General features: G+C 50.2%; 1 protein-coding gene across 1 annotated transcript in view; it reads right to left on the bottom strand.

The window, feature by feature from the left end:
* Positions 1-26,182, bottom strand: part of SLC1A7 (solute carrier family 1 member 7) — a 46,965-nt gene extending 20,783 nt beyond the window's left edge. Inside the window, exons 1-3 of the mRNA XM_007471175.1 lie at positions 25,865-26,182; positions 19,321-19,400; positions 194-409 (exon numbers count right to left, since the gene is read on the bottom strand). Of these exons, the coding sequence (XP_007471237.1) occupies positions 194-409; positions 19,321-19,400; positions 25,865-26,041 (473 nt within the window). The 5' untranslated portion in view covers positions 26,042-26,182. The remainder of the gene's footprint in view (positions 1-193; positions 410-19,320; positions 19,401-25,864) is intronic.
* Between the last annotated feature and the right edge of the window lie 1,098 nt (positions 26,183-27,280).

The following is a 27,280-nucleotide window of genomic DNA, read 5'->3' as shown; positions in this document are numbered from 1 at the left end:
GGGGCTGAGGGGGCAGAGAGTGGCCTCTGTGGCTGCCCGCCTTGTTACCATTGGTGATTAAGGGCAGACCCCGAGCACCTCATCCCCACACCCTCTTCTGCCCCCTGGGTGACATGTGGGGCTGGGCCTGTGAGGTCAGCAGCCCCAGCCCAGGCATGGCGTTCCCAAGCAGGGTGCCGGCGGCAGGAGTTACCGAATGAGGTCCAGCAGGGGGTCTGCTGAGCTCATGATGGGCTTCCCACTATGGTCCGTCGTCTCCTTCTGGGCCGCGCTGCCCGGGTGGATGACGGACACCATGACGATGCCCACGATGACTGCTATGAAGGTGGTCCACAGGTAGTACGCTACAGTGAGGATGCCCAGGCGGCTGGAGGTCTTGGCATCCAGGGAGGCGAGGCCGGACATCAAGCTGGGAGAGCGATAGGGGTCAGCGTCTGTAGGTGGGCAGGCCAGGCACTCAGGCGTACCCACTCTCGCCCCCTCCTGGCTCTGCCTAGCACCCTCACAGTGTTCCAGGGAATGTGCAGGCATGGGGATCCCCCCCACTAATCCAGTCCCCGAGGCTCCATCCAGCCTCTCTATTCTCTGCTCTGCTCTCTCCCCCTTGCCCAGTGTCATCAGCCAAGCCTGTTCACACCTCTAGACCTTTCCATGTTTGGTGTCCTCTTAGTACCTCCTTTCACTTGCCCAAACCCTACCCAGCAGGTAAGACCAAGCTCAGTGCCTCCTCTTGGGTGAAATCTTTTAGGAGCCCATTCTGGGGGTCCCACAGCTCCCAGCCTCCTCTGTCATGACCCTGGTTGTCACTGTCACTGTCTGTCTCTCTCATCAGACTGAGGACATGTGAGAAGAGGAGCAGATCTGACTTCTCTGTGGGCCCCTCGTGCCCAGCATGAGCTCTCTGTCCTGCCACCAAGCAGGTGGTGACTGCAGGCTTTTGAATGAACTAATGAGTGAGAGTGAATGAGTGAGTGAGTTAGAGCCCTGGGCTGGGACCTGGTGACCTGGGTCCTAGTCCCAGTTCTGCCCATTGGCTATGTGACCCAGGCAAGCAAGTCACTCCTCCATCTTTAGGCCTCAGGATCCGCATCTAAAAAATGGGGCCATGGTTAGATTTTCCTTGAGAGGTGCCACCCTGTGGCCGTCTTGGGTTAGTGCCCCGGCCCAGACTCTCCTCTCGCGAGACTGTATGGAGAGGCTTGTGGGTCTCTCTCCTCTTGGCTCCTCCCCACTCCCCGCCTGCCCTGACCCTGGCTCTCTGCCCACCAGAGCAAGTCAGCCCTGGAGCTATTTTTCTCATGACTGTTTGGCTGGGGATGGGGGATGGGGGCAGGTGGGGAGTGAGCGATTAGTTAAGGAGATGCTTGCACTTTGCTGCCGAAAGGATTTTTCCCCAAAGCCTTTTCATTCTTTCAGATAAAGGAAGTATTTGTCTGGTTTTAATCATGTAAACAAGAGCAGATAATCCCTCCCCGTGCACCTCCTCTTATCATTAGGCTACATCTAGCATCAGGGCTGAGCACAGAAAGCCTCTCCTGCACCCCACGGTAACCGCTGCCTGTGAGCACCCTGCTCTTCCCTGCTTGCTGTAGCAAAGCCTCACTCCTCTTTTAAAACTCGAAGGGTGCCCTCCTCCAGGAAGCCTTCCCTGACCATCAGGCAGGGGTAAGGCCCCTTCTCTGGGCTCCCATGGCCCCTGGGCTCCCATGGCCCTCTGTCCCAGCCCCACCTCATAGAACTGTTGACTATTTACTGGAAGCACCACCAGGGCTGGGCCTGGGTCTGATTCAATGCTGGGTCCACAGAGCCAGAACCAAACTACACTGCTGGAGTGTAGTTTGCTGAATGAAGGAGTGAATGAATGAATGAATGAGTCAATGTTTACAACCTCCATTCATGCCTGTCTGCCAGGACACCATATGTTAGTGATGGGCTTAGGGTGGGTCTTAGATATAAATCCTGAAGGGCTCATAATGAGATTGTGTGGCCAGGAGAAATGGGGGCCACCCTGCAACATCATCCATGAGAGAGATTATCCCCAGACAAGGGCCAGCACCTCAGCCCAGGGCCAAACAGGCCTCTGACCGTAACAGAATTTCCTCACAGCCAAGTCCAACTATTTCAGGCCACAGGGAAGCCATGGCCCTGAGAAGAGGCCCTGCTCGAGGTCACACAGGACACTAGTGGCCAGCTGGACTGGAACTCTTCCCCAGTTCCAGGCCTGTCCACCTTCATCCATGTAGTTATTCAATCCTTTAGCACGTGCCCACGGAAAGAAATCAGAAATCAGTCCCTGACCTCAAGTAACTCCTGGTCTGGCAGTGGGGGCGGGGCTGGGAAGAAGATGGACATGGACACTCGGGACAGAACTGGACTCAGGTAACCAGGGGTCAAGGTGTTTGCATCAGTATCACAAGGGAGGGGACAAGGATGTGGCATCTTTATTCAGAGGAGTGACGGATCACTTGCAGCTAGGAGGATCAGGAAAGGCTACGTGGAGGAAGGGGCACTGGAAGATGAGGCAGATTTGGAGACGGAGAAGACGTGCCAGGCAGTGGGACACCAGAAGACAACAGGGAGGCTGGAAAGTGTGGGGACACTGTGGTGTTTAATGTGGTCAGAGCTCAGTTCATATTTGAGTGAGATATGGGGCAGAAAAGATGGACTGAGCTCAGGAGTAGGAGTGGCCTTGAGCACCAGGCCAAGGGGGACACAGGGGAGAGTGGGGTCCAACACAACACATCTAGCAGAATTTGCTGGATGTCTGAGAAGGGAGAACTAAGAAGTCCTTAGATCTGAGAATATCAAAGTAAACAAAGTATATAGGGAGGGTCACTGAAGCGGCATTTGTAAGAGCAAAAAGCTGGGACCAACTTCAATCATCAAGGCAGATTAGATGAAAAGTTACAGCATATCCATGCAGTGGGCTTCTAAGCAGCCATCAGAAGTGATGGTGTCATTGGAAAGATGTTCCTATTTTATGTCAAGTGGAGAAAGCAGAGTACAAGATAGTTTGCAGCTCTGCAGGGTGCCCTGGAGCTCCTGTGACACAGAACCCTCTCGAGGTTTCTGGTCCAGGTAAACATAGACATGCTTGAAGGATTGTGCAGAAGAGGGGTGCAGATGAAAATCAGATCTCAGAAAGGGGCAAGGGCTCCTCAGAAGGCCACCCTGAGGAAGAAGAGGTCTAACATGGGGGTGGCGCAGCTCAGGGACAGAGCGGATGTGGTAAGGAAGGGAGTGCAGGTTCTAGATATAGCAGGAGTGGACCCCTGACACAGGGGCTCTGGAAGGGAGAGGGCTGATGAATAAAATGGAAAGAATTCCATCACCTGGGACATCACAGTTCCACTGTGGAACGTCGCTCCCACCAGCAGAATGGAAAGGGTTTTTCTACTGGCTGAAGAGAAACGAGAGCAGCCGAGGTGGGAGCGGCTGGGGAGGAACTGCTTGACAGTATGACAGAGCAGACCCTCCCCTCCCCAGGCTGGTGCCGGCAGTGCCAGGGTGACCGCAGGTGATGGCAGAGGCCAAGGAGAACGGGAGCTAGGTGCGGGGAGGGCCTGGATTCCGCGTGAGACGGCGGCCACTCCCGGAACTCACAGTCACAGGAAAGGAAGTTCAAGTGACTTCCTCGACAGCCTGCCGTTTGGCTGGAGGGGGCTCCTCGAGGTCTAGACTTTTGGGCCAAGCTGTTAAAGTGACCTTTCTGAGAACCTACAAGCCGGGGTGGTGTGGTCTGCAGGGAGTGTTAGGTCACATGGACATGCACAGGGGAAAAACTAAAGTTTAACAGTAGCTGTCTTTGGGTGGTAGGATGATGGGCAATTTTTGTTTTGTTTTTAATGTTTTTCCACATTCTCTATTATTTCGAGAATAAGCATGTCTTGCTTGTATGATGAAAAACACAACCCCTCAAGTGCCAGCAGCCACAGAAACCGTAAATTATCTGGAGCTTAACTGTCCCCAAACACCTGAACATCCACCTCATTTGATCCTTAATGTCCTGTCAGTGCTGCCCAAGAGGATGATAATGTGAGCCACTGTAATGTTAAATTTTCTAGTAGTCACAGTAAAAAAAAAAAAAAAAAAAAAAAAAAAACAAAAAACAAGTGCCAGCAGCCACAGAAACCGTAAATTATCTGGAGCTTAACTGTCCCCAAACACCTGAACATCCACCTCATTTGATCCTTAATGTCCTGTCTGCCCTGCCCAAGAGGATGATAATGTGAGCCACTGTAATGTTAAATTTTCTAGTAGTCACAGTAAAAAAAAAAAAAAAAAAAAAAAAAAAAAAAAGTCAAAAGAAACAGGTGAAGTTCATTTTTGGTAAAATTAACTTTAATAACACTTTATTTAACCCAGTTTATCCAAATTATTATCATTTCACTGTGTAATCAACATAAAAATGCTTAGAAAAACGGCTTCTGGTTTAATATTTTAATTTAAATTAATTAAAAACAAAAAGTTCAGTTGCTCCATTGCACTAGCCACATTTCAAGGGTTCAGTAGTCACTTATGACTAGCGACTGCCTTCTTGGGTTGTGCAGTTTGAGTTACAGATAAGGAAAATAAAGCTCAGGGGGCGGAGCTAATTGGCCAAGCTGCCTAGTTGTGAAGTTAAGACTGGAACAGGGATTCAGCCCTGTGGGGTTTCCCTTCTCCCACAGTGACTCTCCGTGGCACGACCTGGTTTAACTCCTGTGCAAGAAAAGGCCTTCCGGTTTTGGCTAACCATGATTTTAATGTGATTCAGCCCATGTAATGCCTCTTTAGTTCAATGCTCGGAGTTCATGACCTGCCCCATGGCTACAGCCCTCAGATTTGTGGCAGTGAGCTCCCCATCTTTGGAGGTATCCAAATGGAGGCTGGGTGGCCACCTGTTGGAAGGCTAGATCAAGGCTTCCAGACTGAGTGGGAGATTTCATGAGGATGACTTCAAATGCTCCTTCAGGCTCTGTGATTCATGGTGAGGCGAGAATAGGTAACCTTGCCTCCGCGACTCCCACGATGGCCGGGTGCTCCTGGGAGTCCCCCACATCCTCGAGGGCCCTGGCAAAGCGCCTCAGGAAGCCCAGAAGTCTGGGACTCCCTCCGAAGCCATCTGGCCAACGCCCCCCCCCGCCCCGCCCCCAGGGCCTGGGATTATGGTTCAAGAGCTTGATGTGACTGGGGAGCCCGCTGGTTCCTGGGCCCAGCCTGTTTCCATCTGGTAACCCCTCCACTTGCAGGGGGCGGGAAGTGGAGGGAGAAAAAGGCCACTACTGACCCTCACCTGTTCTCACGCCAACCCCTGAGGTGGGTATGGTGACCCCATATAACACCGGGAGGCACCCACCGCTGCCTGCACACTTCACTGCGGAGGGCGGACAGGCTGCTGAGACTGCTGGGGGCCCCTCGCTGTCTGAAGTCCTTGGTGGCTCCCCTTCGCCCTCAGGAACTGTCCACGCTCCTTCAAGGCCTTGGGTCACCCTCCTCCTCCTCACTGGCACCTCTCCAGCCACCCCGTTCTCCCTGCTGCTCCTTGCACCACCTTTGTGCTGGTTGTTCCTTTAGCCTGGTACTGTCCACCCACACCTCCCAAGCCCTCACATACCTGCCCAGCCCAACCAATTTCCACTTGCCCTTTCCAAGGTCAGCTCAGACATCCTTCCTCTGGGAAGTCGTCCGTGATACGGCGATCTCACCTACCTCCCCAGGGCACCCTATGCTTCCCAGTTTCTTACAGGGCACTCTGCCGGCATGCTCAGCCCTGAACCCCCATGGCCCAGCCCAGCTCTGGTGCAGGACAGGCTGGCGGGAACACGTGCTGAGCGAAGCAGTGAACACTGAAAGAACCCAGTCCCCTTGCCCCTGCCCTCCCTGGTTTACCTTCCCATCCTCTCCTGCTGCTGCTACGCATCTCTCTAGTCTCCACTCCGGTACTTCCTCCCTCTGAGGGCCTCCTGAGCCCGCTGACTAGCCCAGGCAGCTCCCAGCTGCTCCTACACGCAGCCCTCACTAGCTGGGAGCCTCGGGCAAGTTCCTCAGCCTCTGTGCGCCTCAGTTTCCACTGGAGGATAGAATGGGGATAATGATGCTTTATTGTGAGTATTGATCTAGGTTTAGAATAGCGCCTGGTACATAGCAAGTATTCAATATATTCCAATAATTAGCACTCCTCTGTGATGGCATCGTCTGTTCTGTGACCACCTGCCCCAGCAGACTGTGAGCTCCTCCAGGGAAAGGCTGAATCTGGCTCAGTTCTAGGCCCTCAGAGCCCAGGGCCTGGCCTGGCCTGGGTGCAGATTTGCTGGTGTGTATGTGTGATGTTAAGCCAGGGTGGAACTCTAGACTAGCTGTGAAAAGGGGTGACTTCTGAGCTCCGATGACCATGAGCGACCACTGTGGGTTCCCAGAGGAAAAGTCACCTGGACCAGCCTTGGGCCCCTTGCCAGGTTTAGAGAAAGGCCCCTGGCACTGTGTGTCCGTGTGACATCAAGCAGTTGACACCGGGTCCTCTGAGAACTTTGGGGAATGATTACCACAGGCAGTGCCCTCTTCTGAGTGCTGAGAACCTGAGAGGGTCTCTGGAGGTGTACTTTGGGGCTCTCCCTTCAGCCCTCTCCTTCCTGGTTGTTTTTATCAATGCCTTGGCCAAGGGCACTGACAGCATGTGGATCAGATTTGTAGAGGTTGGGAAGCTGGGAGGAATAGCTAATGTGTTGGATGAGGGAGTTGGAACCAAGCAGACCTCAGGCCAGTTCTGACTGACATGATGAAGAACGCGGACACGTGCAGAGCCATGCTTGGCTTCAACAGCTCAGAGAGCACAAGCTCTGGGGCGGAGGGGGGCCTGAGCCGCAGTGGCAGCACGCGGAAGGGGGACTTTGGGGGTTTGTTTGCTGCCAGCTTGGTGAGTCACTGGGGAATAAGGGTGCCAAAGGGGTGGGGGGCCCTCAGCCTGTGGGGCTAGAAGCCCGGAGGGCTTGCTGAGGAGGCCACGGACCTGCCCTGACGTTAAGACCCTCCTGGGAAAGGGACAGGGGAGGGAGGTGTGTGTCCCATAGATGGCAGCTGGGGTAGGTGGCAGGGGACAGTGATGCCAGCTTGGAGGGCAGGGGCTGTGGAGCACAGCAGAGCAGACCCCGGGAACACTGGGATGGATGCGGAAAGCCACGGGGAAGCAGATCTCAGCTCAGCACCAGGAATAACTTTCTAGCAAACAGAGCTGTCCCGTCCTGGAAGGGACCACCTTGAGAAGCAGTGAACTCACAGTCACTGGAGGTGTGCAAGCAACCTGCTAAAGTCAAACAGTGAGCAAGTAGATTTGAACCTTGGTCTACTAGTGTGACAACATCCATAGTCACAACATCCTGCACTAGGAAGTTAAAGGCAGGAAGGAGCCATATCCTTGGGCTCTGGCTTCGTGTGACCTAGTCAGGGAGGCTCTCCCAAGCTGGTCCCTGGGTGCAGCTGCAGGCAGTCTACCTGACGGGCAAGTGGATGGAGGCATCTGGGGGTCCATGGGAGTCTCATCAGCCCTTCCAAATATTAAGGTCTTTTTTCTTCCCCTGAGCAAATGACAGGCCCAGCAGTTGACAGCAAGTGCTACGTTAGCACCGAATTATGCTTCCCGGCTGTCCCTGCCACAGCCCCACCCTCAAGCCAACTCCTTCTAAGACCTGAGGCAGGAGGCCAGACTCTCACTTGGCTAAGGTCTGGGTCATCTGGTCCCAGCGCTCCCTCCCAAGGGCAGAAGGTCCTCTACCACTTCTGACTGCATGCCTCAGAGGACAGAGAACTCACTACCTCCACTGTGGGCTAGTTATGCTTATTAGTATGAAATCTGCCTCCAGGAAAGAGAATTTCCACACTGGGCCCAGTCCTGCCCTCTGGAGCCACACAGACCAAACCTCTTTGGTTCCACTTTAGATTCCACGGGATGGAGGCAGGTAGGAAGGTGGGGAGTGAGTGCAGGGCTCAGAGGGTGGGAGGTGGGGTGGGAGAGGGAGGAGGCGGCACAGAGACAGGCATGGGCCTGGGTGGGTGCTGTCACCCTGGCATCCCCAACTGCCTTCTGCAGGTCTCTCCTTCCCAGGCCCCTGGGCATGGGGAGGGGATCGATTGGGAACTCAAAAATAACAAGCTTGGGGCTTCGCTGGTGGCGCAGTGGTTGAGAATTTAACTGCCAATGCAGGGGACACGGGTTCGAGCCCTGGTCCGGGAAGATCCCACATGCCGCGGAGCAACTGGGCCCGTGAGCCACAACTACTGAGCCTGCACGTCTGGAGCCTGTGCTCCGCAACACGAGAGGCCGAGACAGTGAGAGGCCCGCGCACCGTGATGAAGAGCGGCCCCTGCTCGCCGCACCTAGAGAAAGCCCTTGCACAGAAACGAAGACCCAACACAGCAAAAATAAATAAATAAATTAACAAACTCCTACCCCCAGCATCTAAAAAAGTAATAATAATAATAACAAGCTTGAACTCAGTCAAAAGCAAAAGCTGGATCAGCCGCAGCTGCAGCCCTCCGAGAGCTCACTTCTGACCATCGACCAGTCTCAACCCCTTTCCACTGGAAAGGCTGCGTTCCTGAGTGTAATAAGGGTCGATCCAGTTCCCAATCCATGTGAGTGGAACCCCTACCCCTTTCTTTCCCACAAGGCAAAGAATGGCAGAGGCAAAGAGTGTTCCCACGGGTGACCGTTACTCTGCTCTACGGTCGCAGACTGTTGCTAGGAATGACTTTCCTGGGCTGCCCATCACTGGTTTTTAGGACCAGTGCCACTACGCCATGGTTAGGAGCCCTGCTCCAGTGGGAGGGAAAGACCCCACCCAGAGGGAACACAGGTCCCCTGCCTCCCTTCCCTCCTTCATCAGGGCTGCTGGTGTCTACTCCCCAAAGGCCCTGGCTGGGCCTGCCTGCCCCAGGCACTCAAATGAGACCCTCTCCGTGCAGTGTCTCCACAGAGAAGAGTAGCAGCTTTTTCAAAACCTCACCCACCTCCCCAGGCTCAGAGAGGTCCCCAGCACGCCCCACGTTGAACACTTGCTCTGTGTGCTATGGGGCCCCAGAAACGAAGGAGGTGGGTTTGTGGTCCTCAGGTGGGTGGAGAGACCTGCAGTCTGGACAACACAAAACCCTGGGTCATGGCTGGGATTGAGAGAGGCCAGAAGCGGGGTCTAGCCCGGCCTGGGAATCAGGCTAGGTTTCCCAGGGGAGGGGGCTGCTGAATGGATCCTTGAAGGATGAACAGGAATTCTCTAACTGGAAGTGGGAAAGAGCACGGGAGTCTGTGATGGGTGATATAATCTGGGAGTTTTTCAGTCACCAGGCTGACGGTCTGATCCCACCCGCAGCCCACAGCTGGGCCACGTTTCCCCTCCTGATGAGTAAGGCGATCTGGTGACTGGGCAATAGGGCCAAAGAGAGATCCCAGGGCTCCCATCAGAGAGGTCAGCAGAGCTCTGCTAAGAACAGTTGCCCCATGGCTTGCAGAAGCCGAGGCTGCCCATTCCTCCTGCCCTCTCCCACTTACTGTCTATCCTGGGACGCCCCCGGCACACTGGCTCCCAAAGCAGACTCCGACGGCTGCTTGGCCCAGGACCATCTCCAGTAAGCTAGAACGTGGGTGTTTCGGAGCTTTCCGCCAAACTAGAGTTCCTCAGGAAGGGGGAGAAGGGAGTGTTGGGTTTCTTTGGCCAAACGTGACTTCCTGATTCTAAGAAAAATCAGTTCAAAATTCTTACAATAGAAAGAAAAGCAATACATACACATGCACACACATACACACACAACATACACATATGTAAAGACCCACACCACACATTCACACACTAACCCGCACACGCCCTTGGATTTCTCTGCTGCAATGTAGAGCTTACAAAACATTCTGCCATGTTCAGCATCAGTGAATCACAAACACATGGATTCAGTTTTCCTTGAATGACGCCTGGTTTAAGAAATTGAAGAACGAGGGGAGAGGAGGGTTTGGCAAAAAGCAAGTGGAGACTTGGAGGCCCCGGCTGGATTCAGATGCTGGTTTGACCCACCCCTGGCTCCTTGCATTGCCCTTGCCTGGAGATGTGTGAAAACAAGGTTCAGTTGACTTCCCAACGTTAGAAGCAAACTCCAGCCTCAGTGGGGACAAAACGCCCCAACACACACAACACCTGCTGGGAATTTCTTTGTAAATCTGCAGATGGCGTTGTGTCCATTCTATGGCCCAGGTGAAGAGTGTGGTAAATAACAGAGGCTGAGGTACATCTAGAATCCTGGGGCATAGTGATGCCCCAGCAGGGTATCCAGCAGCATCCTGAGTGTCTAGTAAAAGGAAAAGGGCTTTGCAAACTCTGCTCCAGCCTCTGAGTGGAACAGTCATATGTGATTACAAAGATGAGGGTGTGGCATGGGCATTTTTATATCATGTTGAATGAAAAAAATAAAAAAGCAGATAGACAGACTTTTGCAGAAGTAACAGTAAGGTTTCCTCCAAGAACTTAAAAGAACAGAAAGTTGCCAGTATTCTTTGGGTTAAACCATAAATTAAAAGCAAAAGGGATCAGAGTAGCAACAAGTGGTGTTACAGGGAGAAAATGGGAAAGGAGGGCTCCAAAGGCTTGACTTTCTAATGAAAGAAGGTATAATTGGCATGGAATCAGTCAGCAGTGGAGCAGAGAGAAGAGAGTGGAGATTGGCAAAGTACTCAGCACCGTTCAAGTACCACCCATGGGAGAGGGGCCCTAGTTCAAGGACATGACAATGCCGTGGCAGGTCCTAATCGTCAGACTACTAGTTCCTATGCCAACGTAACAAGAGGCAGAGTTTTCTAAATTTTGTCTGAGGCTTTTGTGTTCAAAGGTAGAGACAGCAAGTCTCCTTACAGTTGATTTTGTTTCTAGAAGAATTTTTCAAATGGCGAATGCCAGGCAAGAAGGCGCACGTTGTCCAGGGGAAGGGAGAGATTTGCGGTTTGATGGAAGTACCCCTCCTTGAGACCTTAAGATCTGTAGAGTGATGGAAAGGGGCACCAATGTGCATGAGAGGCTCAGGAGCCTTCCGAGAAAAAAGAGACTAAGACCCCCGACCCCTGCTCCTTGCAATTTGAAGTTAGAATCAGGGTATACTAGAGTGCCCATGACCAAGGTCTGTCAGCACTAAAGGTCTCTAGGGCTAACCCACCAGGATGGAAAATGGACTCAGGGATCAACCCCAGGGAGCTAAGCTCAGGACATGACTGAGGTTGCTTTGAGGAACAACAATTGAGCTCTTTGGTATGATCTAGGGGCCAGAGCAGAGCATCCCTGTGGCTTGAGCAGGGACATGTTACTGCAAGGGGCCATGTTCAGGCTTGAACCAAACTATGCAAGACCTGTGTTCAACAGTGACACCATATGGAAGGAACCAGAGCAACAGGGCTAGTGGCAAGATCAGATGTTCCAGTTCTCTCTTTACCTACTTATAAGCTGACCTTGGCCAATGGATGCCGGCCTCAAGAGGAAGACACTGGGCTTCCTCCTTGTGCAGAGGAGAAGTGAGACCATATTTGGCACATTCAGTTCTCAAGTCAGTATATAAAGCAAAACCCACTCATAATTAAATTTGCCCTTGAAGATCCCTTAAGTTGTTCGTTAAGTTCAGGAGGTATATAATTTCATTCAAGACAGGTTTCCTCCCAGTTTTGTAATGGGCTGCTGTTTCTCAAGGTGAACACCAGCTGAAGCAGTCAGCATACACTTAGCGGCCATGATGTGAAAAGGAAACCAGATAACCCTCTCTTGACGGCCTAGAATCACAATAATGATACGGGGAGATGCTCACTCTGAAAGGCACTTGGGAACTGAGACTGGCTTAGAGTGAGGTAGACCCAGCTCTCCCAAGGTACACTCACCCTGGACATAGCTCTTCAAATGGGGGAAGCCACTTGTCTGCTTTAAATTATTTTCTCTCTTTTTCATAGCGTATGTATTTGAGTTCACTAAATTTATATGCACATACGATGGAACTCCACCACCTGGCGCCCCAGAAACTAACTGAAAATGGCAAACCTGGACTCATACTGGTTGTACCATTAAATAATTAAATTGTCCTGCCAGCAAACAGATTTAACCAGCGGGGTCCCCAAGTGATGAGCCTATAGGGAGAAATGCTCTGGCCAGAGGCTGTGTGCATCCGTCCTCCTTGGCAACTGTATATATCTCTGTGGATGAATAAATTGGCATTTGGTTTATTTGGTTGCCTCTTGTTAGCATCAGAGAACAGCCCTGACCAGCTCAGGGACTCGGATGAGGTTGAGCTTCTGAACCAGTCAGCCAAGGACCACACCCTGGGCCTAGTGAATTCACTACTAAGAATGACAAGAACAAACATTTACAGGAATAAGAACAGTGGCAGAATTAGGGTTGTGGAATGATGGGATTTTTTGTTGTTGTTATCCACAATGTTCGTAATTTGCTTATATAACTTTTTAAAGTACCAACCTTTAAAAAAAGACAACTCCTAATCATCCTCCAGGGGTCATTTCAAATGAAGGTCATAAAACTTCCCTGAATTCTGCCTCAACTTTCCTTCCACTGCTCTTTATTTATTTAATAAGCAGTTCTTAGGCACGTACTATGTACCAGACCCTTGATGTCCCTGAGAAAGAGGTGAATTCAAATTCTTCAGGATTCTTTTTATGGTAAGGGGGTTCAGAAGAAATTCCTTGATGAGCCACTTGGACAAGAAGCTGAGCAACACGTCCACCTAACCCCACTCCAGGAACAGGGCATGAGTGGAGGTGACTTATACAGACAAGGAAGGCACTATTTTTGGCTGGTCTTGGTAGAAGGGTAGAGAGAAGGAAGGTGTGGAGAGAGAAAAGAGGTGGACACACCCTAAGGTGACCCCCAGTGATCCATGCCCTTCTGTAATCCCCCTCCCTGTGTGGGTGAGATCTGTGACTTGCTTCTAATAGAATATGGCAAAGGTGATGGATATTACTCCCGTGATTATGTTATATAAGACTTTGTCTTAGAAGACTGGAGAGAGAGGATCCTCCTCCTGGCCTTGACAAAGCAAAGAGCCATGTTGGGAACTGCCTTTGGAGATGGCCAGAAGGTAGGGTACTACAGGTAGCCTCTAGGACCCGAGGGTGGACTCCAGTTGATAGCCTTTAACAAGGAAATCATTTCTGCCAAGAACCTGAATGGGCTTGGAAGTGGATTCTTCCCTGGCTGAGCCTTCAGATGAGAACACAGCCCAGATGACACTTTGATTGCAGCCTTGTGAGACTCTGAGCAGAGGATCCAACTAAGCCATGCCTGGGCTTCTGACCCATGGAAATTGGTAAATAGTAAATGGTGTTAAGTCACTAAGTCTGTGGTAATTTGTTACACAGCAATAGATAGCTAATATACAGAGAGAGGAAGAAAGAACCAAGAGACGGCTGAAAGGCTTACACTTCTAGATGTGATCCTCACCTGTGATCTTGCTCCCAACTGTTGGTGAAGTTGCAAAATTTAGGAACTGCTTGAAGCAAGGGAAATATACTTGAATGGGAAACTGGCAAGGGCTGTGCCTCATGACTGCTTGTAGGAATGTGAGGGCAGAGAAAATCAAGAGGCAGTAAGAACTAGGAATTCATGGAAAATGAGGAGGCTTTGACGATCATGGCATGGGGAATGGTTCTGGGCAAGGTGACAATGTGCAGTATGGAGACGTGTGGTCCATGCCCCTGCAAAGGCGGCTGTGAACACAGATGTGCAGGACTCAGATGGAGGAGTGCTACATGCACTGTACCTGTATCAATGTTGAGGGAGCACCCAAGCATATGTGAGTCAAGGGAGACTTTCTAGAGGAAGTGACAAGCTGCAGGTGCTAAAGGAGCATGAGGAAGGAAGAGGTCACCCCAAGGGGCTGCCTGCTGAGAGAACAAACAGAGGTAGAGGTTTTCATGAAACGTCTCATCTGGGCCTTGGAGAAGACTGGTGATGTATCAGGAGCTATGCTGGGTGCTTCAAATGCATTATCTTATTTCATTCTCAGAATAACCCTGCGAGGGATGGAGGTGTTCTTCCCATTTTACTGATAAGGTCACTGAGGCTCAGATGCTAAGAGACTTGGTCAAGTTCACACATCTAGTGAGTGACTTGAGACCCTGTTCTTCCCCTGGAACCTCTGCTACCTGCTCACCCCCCTCATTGTGCCTTACAAAGCCACGACTGGCCAAGGATAGGTGGCCCTCTGCTGGACTGCGTGTGCCTGTCTGAGGAGGCGGTCAGGCTGGGGGCTGGTTTGGAGTGGATTCTAGAAAAAAGAGGCCCACGAGTTGGAAGATGTCAGATTGTGGGAAGAATGACTGAGTTGGGCTCTAACCCAGGCCACAAGCCCCACCTCCCTCCCCCTGGGGCTCCGTTCTCTGGAACAAAGTGGCTCTGTGGCTGTCTCCCTGCGGATGGTGAGACCCTCCAAGGCAGGCACAGGTCTTCTCTCCCCTCGCATCAACCCCACCGTTACCGCCCATACTTCTTTACATCTCATCCTCTCTCTCTGCTTGTCTATTAGATTTCCATCTCCTGCAAAAATCTGTTACGCTGACCACCAGGAAGAGGTTAGTGTGAAGGACAAGGGGGAAATGAACTGACCCCCTCCCAGTATCTCACATAAAAATACAGCAGTGCACATGGCTCTTCTCCAGAGAGGGGTCATGGCGACTGGTTCTGCCCATTGGCAGGGCCACTTCTTGCTCAGCAGCATGAGTGGCTAGTCCAGATGAGAATGCTAATTTATTTCTATGTCACTACTGTGCAAAAAATGGTGTCTGTTCCCCATAGTGTGGTGTGCCAGCTGTGAGTGTGAATTCATTTAACTAACAACACTGTGTCCATCCAGGGTTAAAAGCAGCATCAGCGATGGAGACAGGTCATCATCACTAGTTATCAGTAAATGAAGAGCTGGGAGGATTTCACGGAAGAAACTTGATCTAGGTCTTGAACACAGAGGGGGACTTAGCTAATTAAGAGGGCGTTCGTGGGAGGGGAGCAGCATGAACAGAGGTGGTATGTGGCACGCTTAGAGGCTAATGAGGTGACCAGCCTGATGCCAGAGGCTTGGCATAGGGAAGGGTGGCAGGTTCTACTGGAAGAGGTGGGAGCACTTAGAGTCATGGGTGCCAGGCTTTGGGACCCAGGCTTGCAGGTTATCGGAACTGAAGCAAACGTGCCTTGACGTGTATCCTCTCACTGCCCTGGAGCAATTTACACTGCAGGAAACCTCTGTCTCCTGGTGGCGGGTACAGCTTGGGGGCCCTGGGGACTGAAAAGCAGCAGTGCTCATGCCAGGCTCTTTAGCTATCCAGCCAGAAGCCCTGATCCCAAGACATCAGGGTTTCTTTTCAAACCATTAGAACACTTGTGGAGCTTTTAAACCTGTTTGGGCCCTTTGGCAGTTCTGGTTCAGTAGGCCCGGCAGGAGACATGGTGTCTGAATTTCCAAAGTAGCTTTGGTGACTCTGCTCTGTCCAGAGTGACAACCGCCACACCAGAGTGGTTGCTCCTTGAGGATAGGGATGCCCCGCCCTGGGCTGGCCAGGAGCAAGAGATCAGGTGACCGTGAGCGATGGATGGATGGATGGATGGACGGATGGACGGATGCACGGATGAATTATAGACCAGTTGAAGCTAAAGGAATGAGGGTTCAGGGATGGAGCGGTTTGGAGCTCAGAAATGTGTCATTTTCCCCCAAGAAGGTTTAATTCTCCCTTAGTAGGGAAGTTTTAAAGCACTTCCGTTTTTCAGTGACACGGTTGCTTTGAACCAGCCGAAATTGTATAATAAACAAATGAAACATATGAGCACACACTGGCTTTTCTCAAGTTAATACCACATTTCATTTCCAGCCAAGAGAAAGCACTTGAGTCTGGTGGTGAGAGACCAAACCTTTCAGAGCCAGGACCCAGAGAGCTGGATGGGCCCAAAGTCACTAGGTAACCTGAATAAACTGAGACTCAAGGTGAGGGTGCTTGCCCCAGGATAACGTGATTTGGGGAGAAGCAGGTCTGGGACCCAGGCCTTTGACTCTGACTTCAGGATTTTAAGTTAAATAACTTGCCCAAGGTCACACAGCAAGGAAATGGCAGGGCCAGGATAGGAACCCAGGTCTGTCTGACTCCAGGGTCTACTCAAGGGCCTCTGCCTTGGAGGCATTGCAGTTCTGAGTAAGAGGCAACGCCCTGGCAGTAAGTAAGGTCAACAATAAAGGACGATTGGGACTTCCCTGGCGGTGCAGTGGTTAAGAATCCACCTGCCAATGCAGGGGACACGGGTTTGAGCCCTGGGCCGGGAAGATCCCACATGCCGCGGAGCAACTAAGCCTGTGTGCTACAGCTACCGAGTCTTGCGCTCTAGAGCCTGCGAGCCACAACTACTGAAGCCCGCCCACCGGAACAAGAGAAGCCACGGCAATGAGAAGCCCACGCACCGCAATGAAGAGTAGCCCCTGCTTGTCGCAATTAGAGAAAGCCCGCGCGCAGCAACAAGGACCCAATGCAGCCAAAAATAAATAAATAAATAAACAAAAAGCACAATAAAGGATGATCAAGCTGCCTCACAATATTGCAATACAACTGGGAAAAAGGGAAACAACAAAAAAGAGTCCTGTGCTTCCTGCATCGACACGCTTACTTGGCTGTCATGTGATTATTAATTTTCTCATCAGTCTCCCAGGGCAGGGCCATGTACCAGAAAGCACAGTGCATGATTGCTGAATTCATTAATCCACTTGGCAAGTATTAATGAGCACCTATGATGAGCCAGGCATTTGGTGTGAAGGCCACAGTGGAACCTTAACAGAGTATTGTATCTGCCTTCACAGAGCTTACAGTCCAGTGGAAGATAAGTTAACAATTGAATCCATATAGAATAACAGTACAAAATAAGTGCTGTGCAGGAAAAGGAAGTGGGCATATGCTGGGGGAGAGTGAAGGTGGCGGTGAAGGGGGACAGGTTGGGAGGGTCTTTCTAAGGCGGTGACACGGAAGTTGAGATCTAAAGGAAGAGGAAGGGGAAGACGAGGAAGCGTGCTCCAGGCAGAAGGGACAGCATGTGTGGAGACCCTGAGACGGAGGAAGGGTTTGGTCTCCTTAGGAAACTAAGAGGTCAGGGGACTGGAGTGAATGAGGCATGACATGAGGTGGGCCACAGGCAGGGAGGATCCTGCAGGGCCTCCAAAGTTACGTTAAGGATGCGAGGGTTTATTCTAAATGCCATGGGAGCCACTGAAGGGTTTTAGGTGAATGAATGGCATGGCCCGCTTGGCTTTTCACAAGATCATTCTGGCCATCAGGTGGAGAACAGATGGGAAGGGAACAAAAACCAGAGCCAGGAGACCAGTGAGGTCACTGTGGAGTCTGCCCTGTGGTAGGGGTGATGCTGGGTTCTAGTTGGGGGGAAGAATCAGCTGGAGTCGCTGATGGAAGAGCTGGGGGTGGGGGAAGAGAATAAATACGGAGGCTTGAATAACTGGGTAGATGGAATTGCCGCTTACTGACAAGCAGAAAACAGGAGACGGAACTGGTTTGCGGGTAAAATCTCAAGTTGGTTACGCTAAACAAATCCTCGTGAGACATCAAGTGGCAATGTCAGGTAGGTAGTTTGAGTGGCACACAGAGGGGAGGTTGGGGAGGGAGATCTATATTTGGAAGGGCTGGACTTGTAGGTGGTATGTTAAAGCCGTGAGGACAGATGAGAAAAGGCCTGAGAAACTACAACGTTCAGAGGTTGAGTAGAGAGAGAGAAACTCGGCTGGGGGGGCAGGGAGCAGACAAAGCCGGAGAGTGTAAGGCCATAGGGAGGAGTGTTTCAAGAGGGAAGGAGTGACCAACTGCTGTATCAACTGCTGTGGACAGGTCACGCAGAACAAGAACTCGGAGTGTCCTTTGGGTCTAGCAATATGGAGCCTACCGGTGACCTTGACAGATTCCCTGACTCAGTGAATGACTCAAAAGATGCATGAAGAGGAGACAACCACAGAAGTGGGTTGAGAAGTCAGGGAAAGCTTCTGGAGGGAGGTGGCCTTTCAGCAGAGCGTTGAAGGCTGAGTCCTGAGAGACCCAACTGCTGCCTGCACAAAGCTGAACTGAGCTTAACAAGGCCTCCTGGGGGCAGCAGAAAGCACCATTACCTGGCCTCCCGGGCCGGGGGGAGCATTATCTCCACCACCCTAGAGGGAAAGGATTAGGGTTCTCAGCAGGGAGGCTGAGAAGGCTGACGACCCTGTCCCAGGGGACAGAGCCCAGTACGTCCCCCAGGACTCAGAGGCTTGTCCACTTCCCTCCCTGCGCACAAGTCCTGGGAAGTGAGGATTCCAAACCCACGGTCTCAGAGCAAAGGGCTCTTAGACACCATCTGGAGCCGCCAACTCATTGCATATCTGGAAAATCTGAGACCTAGAGAGGACCAGGGGCTTGTCCAAGGTCACCAGCACACCAGTAGTAGAGACCAGGTGACCTCCAAGGATTTGCTGTGGCCCCACCCTAGTGGGTAAAGACTGAATTTTTTTTTTTTTTTTTTTGCGGTATGTGACGAGCAGACCCAGTGGTCATGGATCACGGGCCCAGCCACTACGTGGCACGTTGGATCCACCCGGACCGGGTCACGAACCCGTGTCCCCTGCATCGGCAGGCGGACTCCCAACCACTGCGCCACCAGGGAAGCCCCAAGACTGAATTCTTTAGCCTGGCATTCAAGGTCTTTCATGATCAAGCAAGAACCCATCCTCCAACTTCATCTCCCACCTGTCTGCCCTCATACCCTGTGATTAGCCCCTGAACGTTTAGCAAATAGATAGCCTCCTACAGTCCTCGCAGCAACCTTTTGGAGTAGGTGTTACTATTATCATTTTACAGATGAGGAAACGGAGGCTCAGAGAAGTCTGACCTGTCCAAGTTTCCACAGCCAGTACAGCACACAGTTGAGCCAGGATATCACCTCGTGATCATCTCCAAGGTCATCTTTTCCCTCATGTCTTGCTGCATTCACCACAAAGAGCCTCTCCCTGGGAACAGTGTGTGAGCTCCCTGGCCCCGAGCTACCCTGGAGTCAGGTCACGTCCTAGGACTCCAAATCACTTACTCAAGTCACTCAGATGTCCACCGAATGGGACTGACACAACTGGTGTCACTGAATGACCCAGACTCCAGAGCCTGTGCCACAATCTACGCCCCATGAAGCCCCCAGAGTCACACCACCGAGAGCCTGCAGTCCATCTGCCCACAGCAGGAGGAGGCACCTACAGAATCCGTACAGAATCCTCTTCCTGCGATCCCACCCCAGACCTCCCAGCCGAGCACCCGCCCCTCACCTGGAGACCACCAGTGGCAGGATGAGCATCTTCAACATCCTCATCAGGAGCTCTCCGGGAAACTGGAAGTAACTAATTTCCTGAAAACACAGCAGAGGCTGGGGTTATAGCAGGTAGTACAGACTTCACAGTTGCTTTACAATCTTCAAAGCACCATTTCATCCGTATTCTCCTGTCTAGCCCATGGACAGCACAGTCCATGGAGAAAACACTGGCTTTGGAGCCAAGCAGACTTGGATTCTAACCTTGGCCCCCTAGAAGTAGCCGTGGCCTTAAGCAAGTTCCTCGGCCTCTCTGAGTTTTTCTCATCTGTGACACGAGGGTAATAACCGCTTCATAGGGCCACTGGGAGGCTTAAATGAGAGGATGCACATAAAGCACTTGGCAGAGGGTCTGGGTGAGAGTAAATGGTCAGTAATCACAGTAGATAACAGCTCTCCCCCACCTTTTCACCATTCACCTGCCTAGCCTTGCTACAAATCGGTCTCAGGTAACAGATGATAAGTGGCGAGAGGGCAGGGCTGCGTACTGTTCACACATTCATTCAGCCCATACTTTGGCAGGCATCGTACTGGGCACCCAAGAGTGAATTAGGCACAGTTCCTGCACTGGAGGAATTGTCAGTCTACTTGATGAAAAGACTGACTCGTAAACAGCATTTTTGAGTCAGTTTCCCTTCTGTACTGGCTTCCCTCGCCCCACACTTTCGTAAATTCTTACCCGACCCTTGAAGCAGGGCTCCCATTTAAAATGTTGAAAGAGAGAATCGGATTGGTTTGTGAGACACCATTCTCAATATTAAAGAGCCCTTACTGGGCAGAGTTCCTGCATCGGGCTTCCTCATGGGCTGCTGGTTCCAGCCTATCTGCCGGCCCTTGGATTAGTGCGCCAAGTCCTTGTCCAGTCAGCTGTCGCCAGAGTAACCGGTCACATGACTGGAACCTAACAGCGGAAGAGGAAGGTACCCCAAAGCCCAGTTAAGTTTGAATTTCGGATAAACAACAAATATTGGCTCTTTACTTATACTAAAAATTATTTGTTGTTTATCCGAAATTCAAATTTAACTGGATGTGCTCTTTTAAAATTTTTACATTTAACTTAGTTCAGTTTTGCTATTTCTGGCAATGCTAGCTTGAGTCCACTTTCCTCAGAGGGTAAGCTTCTGGGTGAGGCCAGTACATGGACTTGCAAACACCATCTGACTTAAATTTTTGTACTTGTAACTTTTTTTTTTTTAAACACAAAGCCAAACATAACCCTTGGTTACTGGCCTGATGCTTTGAAAAGTCGCAAATTATAGAATGTTGGTGCTGAGAAGGGGTTTTACAGATCTCCTAGTTCAGCTGACAACACATTTTACAGATGAGGGAGCTGAGCCAGGAGAGGGAGGTGATTTGCCCGCAGAGTGAGTTAGTGACAGTGCAGGACCGGAAAACAGGCCTCCTAGTCCCCTTCTATTACCATTTCCAACACACCAGAAAAATCAACTTTTAAAAATTTACCCATTGTGGCTATGTTTTTTTAATTAATTTTAATCCCTGTGTATCTTCTTTAATTTAGATAGCACTATAATGATAAAAAGGCAGCCATTCCTCGCCCATCTCTATGCTTAACCCCAACTTCCCAGGAGTGACCATCCCCAACTCCTCTAGCTGTTTTTTCTTTAGTATTGTTATTTGTAAATAATATGGTTATAATGCTATTTCGAGATATATCTTTTTGACATCTATTAACTTCCCTGCCATGACAGATGAGGACTTAATTCTTACTCCTTTTTTCCTCCTACCATTTCACCATTATATCAATTTTTGGTTAAACTAATTGTCAAGGTTTAAAATATTTTGATCACAAAATATTGCTCACTGTTGAGCCAACCATGCCTCCTTTCTGTACAACCTTCAGTTTTGCCCTGTAGTTAAGAGTTGATTTTTCATTTACCTTGTTTTCTGTGAGCCACTCATTAATTTCTTCCAAGTGTTTTAGCATTGCTTTTTAAATGTCTAACAATAGTATTTTCTATATACTCAAACACATAGGTCCGTTTCTAGGCCCCTGGGACCTCAATGCAAGAGCTCTCCATCCTCTTGTTCCAGGTTGGACAGATTGCTCTCTAGGCCCAGTGGTTGTCATGGGTCTCTTCTTCGCTGTCATTCTGGGACTTTTTCCCACATTGGAACCCTTCTTTCCTGGATCGCTTGCCTTCTTGGCTTACTTCTTTGTTTTGCTGGAATATCTCCTTTGGTAGCTTCCTAGTAAGTGTGAATGGGAGAGAAACTTCTGAGTCTTACATAGTAAAAATGTTTTTATTCTAGCTTTAACTCTGATGATAGATTGGCTATATATAAGACTCTTAGTTTAAAGAATTTCCCCTCCAAACTTCAAAGGTGTTTCCTCTTTGTCTTCTAGATTCCAGTGTTGCTTAAGATGTTGGGAGCCAATCTTACTTCCTATTCTATTTTTTTTTCTTTTTTTTTTTTGTGGTATGCAGGCCTCTCACTGCTGTGGCCTCTCCCGTTGCAGGGCACAGGCTCTGGATGTGCAGGCTCAGCGGCCATGGCTCACGGGCCCAGCCGCTCCATGGCATGCGGGATCCTCCCGGACCGGGGCACGAATCCGTGTCCCCTGCATTGGCAGGTGGACTCTCAACCACTGTGCCAACAGGGAAGCCCACTTCCTATTCTTTACATTAGACCCAGTTTATTCCCTCGGAACCATTTTAGGATCACCTATTTATCTCCAGTTTTTCTGTACTTTTCATGATGACACACCATGGCATGAGATTTTTCTCCTTTCTTTTTAAAAAATTCATAGTGCTGTGCATACCTTTTACTTCAGAGAAATGTTCTTGCTTTCTCTGTGAAATTTTTCTCTCCATTCTTTTCTGTTAGCTCTCTTTAAAACTCTTCTTAGTAAGTTGAATGTTAGACATTCTAATTTTCTTATATTTTCCTATTTTTAGCTCATTTTGTTTTACTTTCTGGGAGATTTCTGCAGCTTTATCCCAGCTATTGATATTTTTATCTTGGCTCATCTATTTTTAATTTCCCAAAGTTCTTTCTTGTTCTCGAATCGTTTCTTCTTTTTGCATCCTGTTCTATTTTATGGTCACTGTACCTTCTCTCATATCTTCAAAGAACTTGAGGAAAGGTTTTAAGAGTTTTCTTCTACTCCCTGCATTGCCTCTGCTTCATTAGAGACCTATTGTTCTGTTCGTTTGGTCTTCGGCTTCTGCTTGTGTATATGTGTGACACACTAAACTGCTGTGTGCATGAGTGGGACTTGTCAACTGATGGCTCCTCAAGGAAGGCTAACAGGTGAAGATGTAGCTTTTTCACTGGGGGGAGGGTGGGATGGGGAGGATTCCCCTTCACAGCAGAATTTGGAGATCTTTCCTCTGAGGCTTCAGTGAGAGAAGTCCCTTCCTGCCTCTGGCTGTGTGTGGGGTGGGAGGTGGGGGGATGGGGCTGTGCCTAAGCCCAGCTGACAGCAGTCTTATGGGGACCCCACGCTCAAGATGCAGATGTCCACTAATTCACCTGAAGCATGCGCCTCACCACCTCCCCTCCCCCAACGCTTACAGGTGGGCCTAACATCCCTAAGTCAAGCTTCTCTGGTTCCTTGGGACAGGCAGGGGGATAGAGATAGTGGATGAGGGGTCCCCTGATTACATGAACTATAAGGGACCTAGGGGTCGAACTGCTCCAGTTACAAAATTCTAACCAACGTCCCTGATTTCAGCTGCATGCTTAACCCTTGCCTCCTGCAGTGCCTTGCACTTTCAGGTCCAGAGCCCTTCTGGAGTTCTCCAAGACAAACTCAGGTGGTATCTGCTGTCATTCTGCTTCTACAGACAAAAGATTTCAGCTTTCTGTGCTCTACTAAATGAGATCATTCAACTCTATCCACTTCCCATCCAGGAATTATTGTAATTCCTCGACTTCTTTTCTCAGTTGTCTCCGTTTGTATTGTCTTTGTTTTGGGGGGTTTATATTTTTAAACAATTCCATTACTACAATTTTAGTGGTATCCCAGGACGGAAAGAAAAATGGGTGCAATTATAAATTCATCATGGTTTAACTGGAACTCTCAAAATGATCTATATTTTTAAATGAGATACTCATTTCCAAAGATAAATCTTGTGATTTTGTAAGTTCTTTTCACAAATAGGACTTTCGACCATTTTGCATATTGTTTATGATTTTTGCCTTGTTGCATAAGCTTACAAAATAAGAAGGGTTTGGTTTCTGAGTCACAAGCAGAGATCAAATAAACAACTCCTGGATTTCAAAATACGATGCTGAGAAAGCCAATTCCTGACAAGTAATTGTTCTAAGACTCCACATCCTTCCTTCAATTTATCTGGCAGGTTAATCCAGACCAGAACACGTTAGCGCTTCCAAACAGATGGGGAAGGCAGCTTTGGCAAAGGAGGCGCCAGATGAGTTTGGCTTTTAAGAATAGGCATTCCAATTTGTTTTCACAGAATAATCTTCCTGCAAGAAATATATTTTAGTTGCTGAGGAAAATTAAAGAAAATGGCTTGCAAATTGTTTGTGCTGTTGCCAATTTAATTCAGACATTAGTTGAGGGCTTTCTCTGTGACACTGAGCTAGGCTCACCTTTTGGTTCAAGAAAGCCCATGTGATAGTCGGCAAGTCAAAGGCTGATGGGAGAAATAGACTCTGAAGAAACAGCTCTGAAGCAAGACCTCCAGCAGCTGGGTTCCAGTGGAGGGATGAGCATGGGGTGAGTGTGGGAGTGGAGTGGGCAGATGTGGGTAGGTCTGGAAGAATTTTCATAAGATACGGGATCTATGAGGCAGTTCTTGACGTTGGTAGGACTTGGACAGGTGGGTAAGGGAGGGAGGAGTAAAGTAACACTCACTAAGCACCTGCTGTATCCAGGCACTGATGAATCCTTGTTTACTCCTCACAGCAATTCTAGCAGACATACACTCCCACCCTCCTCCATTTTACAGATAACGAAACTGAGCCCCAGAAAGGAGACAGGAGTTGGCCTAGGGCCACACAGCCATTCACTAGCAGAGTCCAAGTCCAGGGTTCTTCTGACTCCAGAGTCTATGCTTCTCCCTAAATAACTGACAGCACCTTAACAGTATAACTATAGTAATAGCGGGCTCGATTCCCAGAGAGGCGTGTTTTCCTTTTAATGGAAGACGAAATCTGATACCTTGAGCCCCAGTTGTAGAGAACATATTAGATATCACTGAACTGCAGGAAGAGGAATATTATGAAATAAGGAATCTTCCAGGAGCCCACTGACAAAAACTCTCCTTGACCAAACTTTAGACCGGCCATTCTGAGCCCTCTTTTCAACTAAGCCTCATCCTTTCTTTGTCCTGCTTCACCCATTTGTAGCAAAAACCCTGCTAAGTCAATTTAGTGAGAATCCCCCCGACTCTGCCTTCAACAGAGATCTTGTTAGTGGGTTTAGCAAGACTCCCCTCCCCTATCCTTGATGTCTCCTCTTAGTAATTTTCTAGTCACTGACCTCACTATGCTCATTGGCTCTAAATCCCCAGCTGCAGTTGCCGTATTTGAGTTGCTCCTGATCACTCTCCCCTGTCGTCATAGTCTTAACACCTATCACAGTAGTCCTGAATAAAGTCCTCCTTACCGTTTAACAGTGTTAGAAAAGTTTTGCCTTCGACAGCATGAGTGTCCCTCCATCTCCCGCATGAGACGAGCGCTAAGTGAAAAGAGGGCCCTTCCCCAGGCAAGGCATCGTCACCCTTGCAGTTACACAGGCCAGAACCCTGGGGACCTGCATTGCCTCCCTGTCCCCCCAACCCCACATCCACTCAGCCACCACATCCTGAAGCTACCTCTTTGGGAAACAGTTCTCAGATCTGCCCTGCTCATCCCCACTGTCATGTCTCACCCCTCACCTTGCCCCCTGCCAGTCCCGCCCCTACCCCATCCTCCACTCAGAGGGATGTCTCCAAGCTCAGGTCTGACCATATCACTGCTCAAAGCTTCTCATGGTTGCCCCAAGCCTGTGCTCAGTGGCGGGATCTAGAGGTCTGATGGCCCCTGTGCTCTAGCCCCTGCCTCACAGCGTACGTTCCAGCTGCTGTGAACAGCTTGCTCCACCTGCCCCCCCCAGCCCCCCGCAAACCTTTCCTGCCCCTTTGCCTTGCTTCTGCTGTTACCTCTGCCTAGAATGCCCATTCCGGCTCTCTGCCCATGAGCTGCTTTAGGAGGGATTCTCTGATGCCTGCTTTGCATGCTTATAGGATCCCATTCTTCCCTCCCCTACAGCTCTTAGCCTGTGGTTTTTCCAAGAAGGCATCCTTACCTCTCTTTCACCTGGAGATGCTGGTGTGAAGCCACTTCCTCTCTCACTCTAGTCCTGCAATGCGTTTATCACACCCACTTTACAGAGGAGAAAACTGGGACCCAGGGAGGCAAAGTGACCCACTGTCATGTCATCAGGGAGCCACAGAGTGGGAATGTGACCCCCAGATTCCTCAGGCCCACCCAGCCCTCCGAGATGGGGACCCGTGATGCCCCGCATGGCTGACCTGTGGTGAGAGGTGCCGGGTCCTCAGGAAGAAGCCGAGGAGGCAGCCCACGGTGACAGAGAGCACAGACAGGATGAGCAGTCCATTCCGCCGGCACACATCCCGCCCTCGTGCCAGGATGGCACACAGCACCATGGCGAGCCCAGCCTGCTGGCCCAGGGCACAGCACCATTCCATGCACAGGAGGCCAGCCCGGGCACAGGGTCCTGGCTGGGGGCTCTGGCTCCTCAGCCGGCAGGTGGTCAGGGTTGCTAAGCGCTAGTTGCCAGCCCCACGGCCATGGCCCGTGTGGTTGCCCCGGAGGGAGGCCACAATCCTATTACCAGCTGCATCATTAGGAGCCAGGAGCAGATTAGAGCCTGGGAAATTAGAGCAGGCCATGTGGTTGGGGGATCAGACCTCAAAGCCAAGTGCTCCTTTTAGAAAGGGGAGGGGACAGGGGGCTGGTGGGAGGAAGAAGAGAAACATTTGTTTGGTTGGTTTGATTTTTACCTCCACTTCATTCCAGAAAGCATTGAAGGCAAGGCAATAACTGGCAATAATAAATAACAATAAACTAGCAATAATAAAAACAAGCAGTGCTAGCAATCGTCAGCATTAAGCATTTATTGTACATCACGTGCTGTTCTAGACACACATTACTTGTATTAGCACATTTAATCCTAGCACTAAACCCAAGAAGTAAGTACTATAAATATCATTTTACAGATGAGGAAACTGAGGCAAAGAGAGGTCGGGAAACGAGCAGGTTGTGTGGGAGTCCTGTTCCAGTTGCGTTACCTGTGTGAACCATTGGGAATCATCCCAACAACCCCAGGGTTCCAACCTTCATTTTACTGAAAGTAAAATGAGATTGAGGCCCCAGGAGCCAGAGTCCCTTGGCCATGGGACTCTGGCCAGAGCTAGCAAGTAGCAGAGTGGAAATCAGGTCTACGTTGTTTGGTTCCCACCACGTGCACAGGTGGATGCGTTCAAAGGTGCTTCCCAATATTGTGGGGAATGTAGGATTTGAGTCCAGTGGACTCGAGTTCAAACTTTGGCTGTGTTACCCGTTGTGAGGTATGTCCGTCAGGGCTGCTTTAAGCCTAAAGCTGGGAACCCTGTAGGTTCTCAGGGCTTATTATTTTTAGAGACGACAGTGCCCGAGGGACCTATATTCAAGTCCCAGCTCTGCCACTTACTAGCTGTGTGATCCTGGACCAGCCATTTAAGAGTGCACTGCCTCAGTGTGCTCTATCCCCAACCAAGCAGACATAATAATAGCATCTACTTTGTTAGGGCTGGTGCAACATTCCATCCAGAGAACACTTGTGAAAGCAGGAATGAACTGCAACATGCCAAGCAGGGAAATGGCTGTTAGGGTCACCATCTACATTTAGCGTTTTTAGATAAAGGTGGTTTTTTGTTTGTTTGTTT

The sequence above is a fragment of the Lipotes vexillifer genome, unplaced genomic scaffold, assembly GCF_000442215.2.
Source record: "Lipotes vexillifer unplaced genomic scaffold, Lipotes_vexillifer_v1.1 scaffold1003, whole genome shotgun sequence".
NCBI classification, from domain to species: domain Eukaryota; kingdom Metazoa; phylum Chordata; class Mammalia; order Artiodactyla; family Lipotidae; genus Lipotes; species Lipotes vexillifer.
The sequence above is the reverse complement of the archived record's forward strand: the minus strand, read 5'-3'. Positions and strand labels throughout refer to the sequence as shown.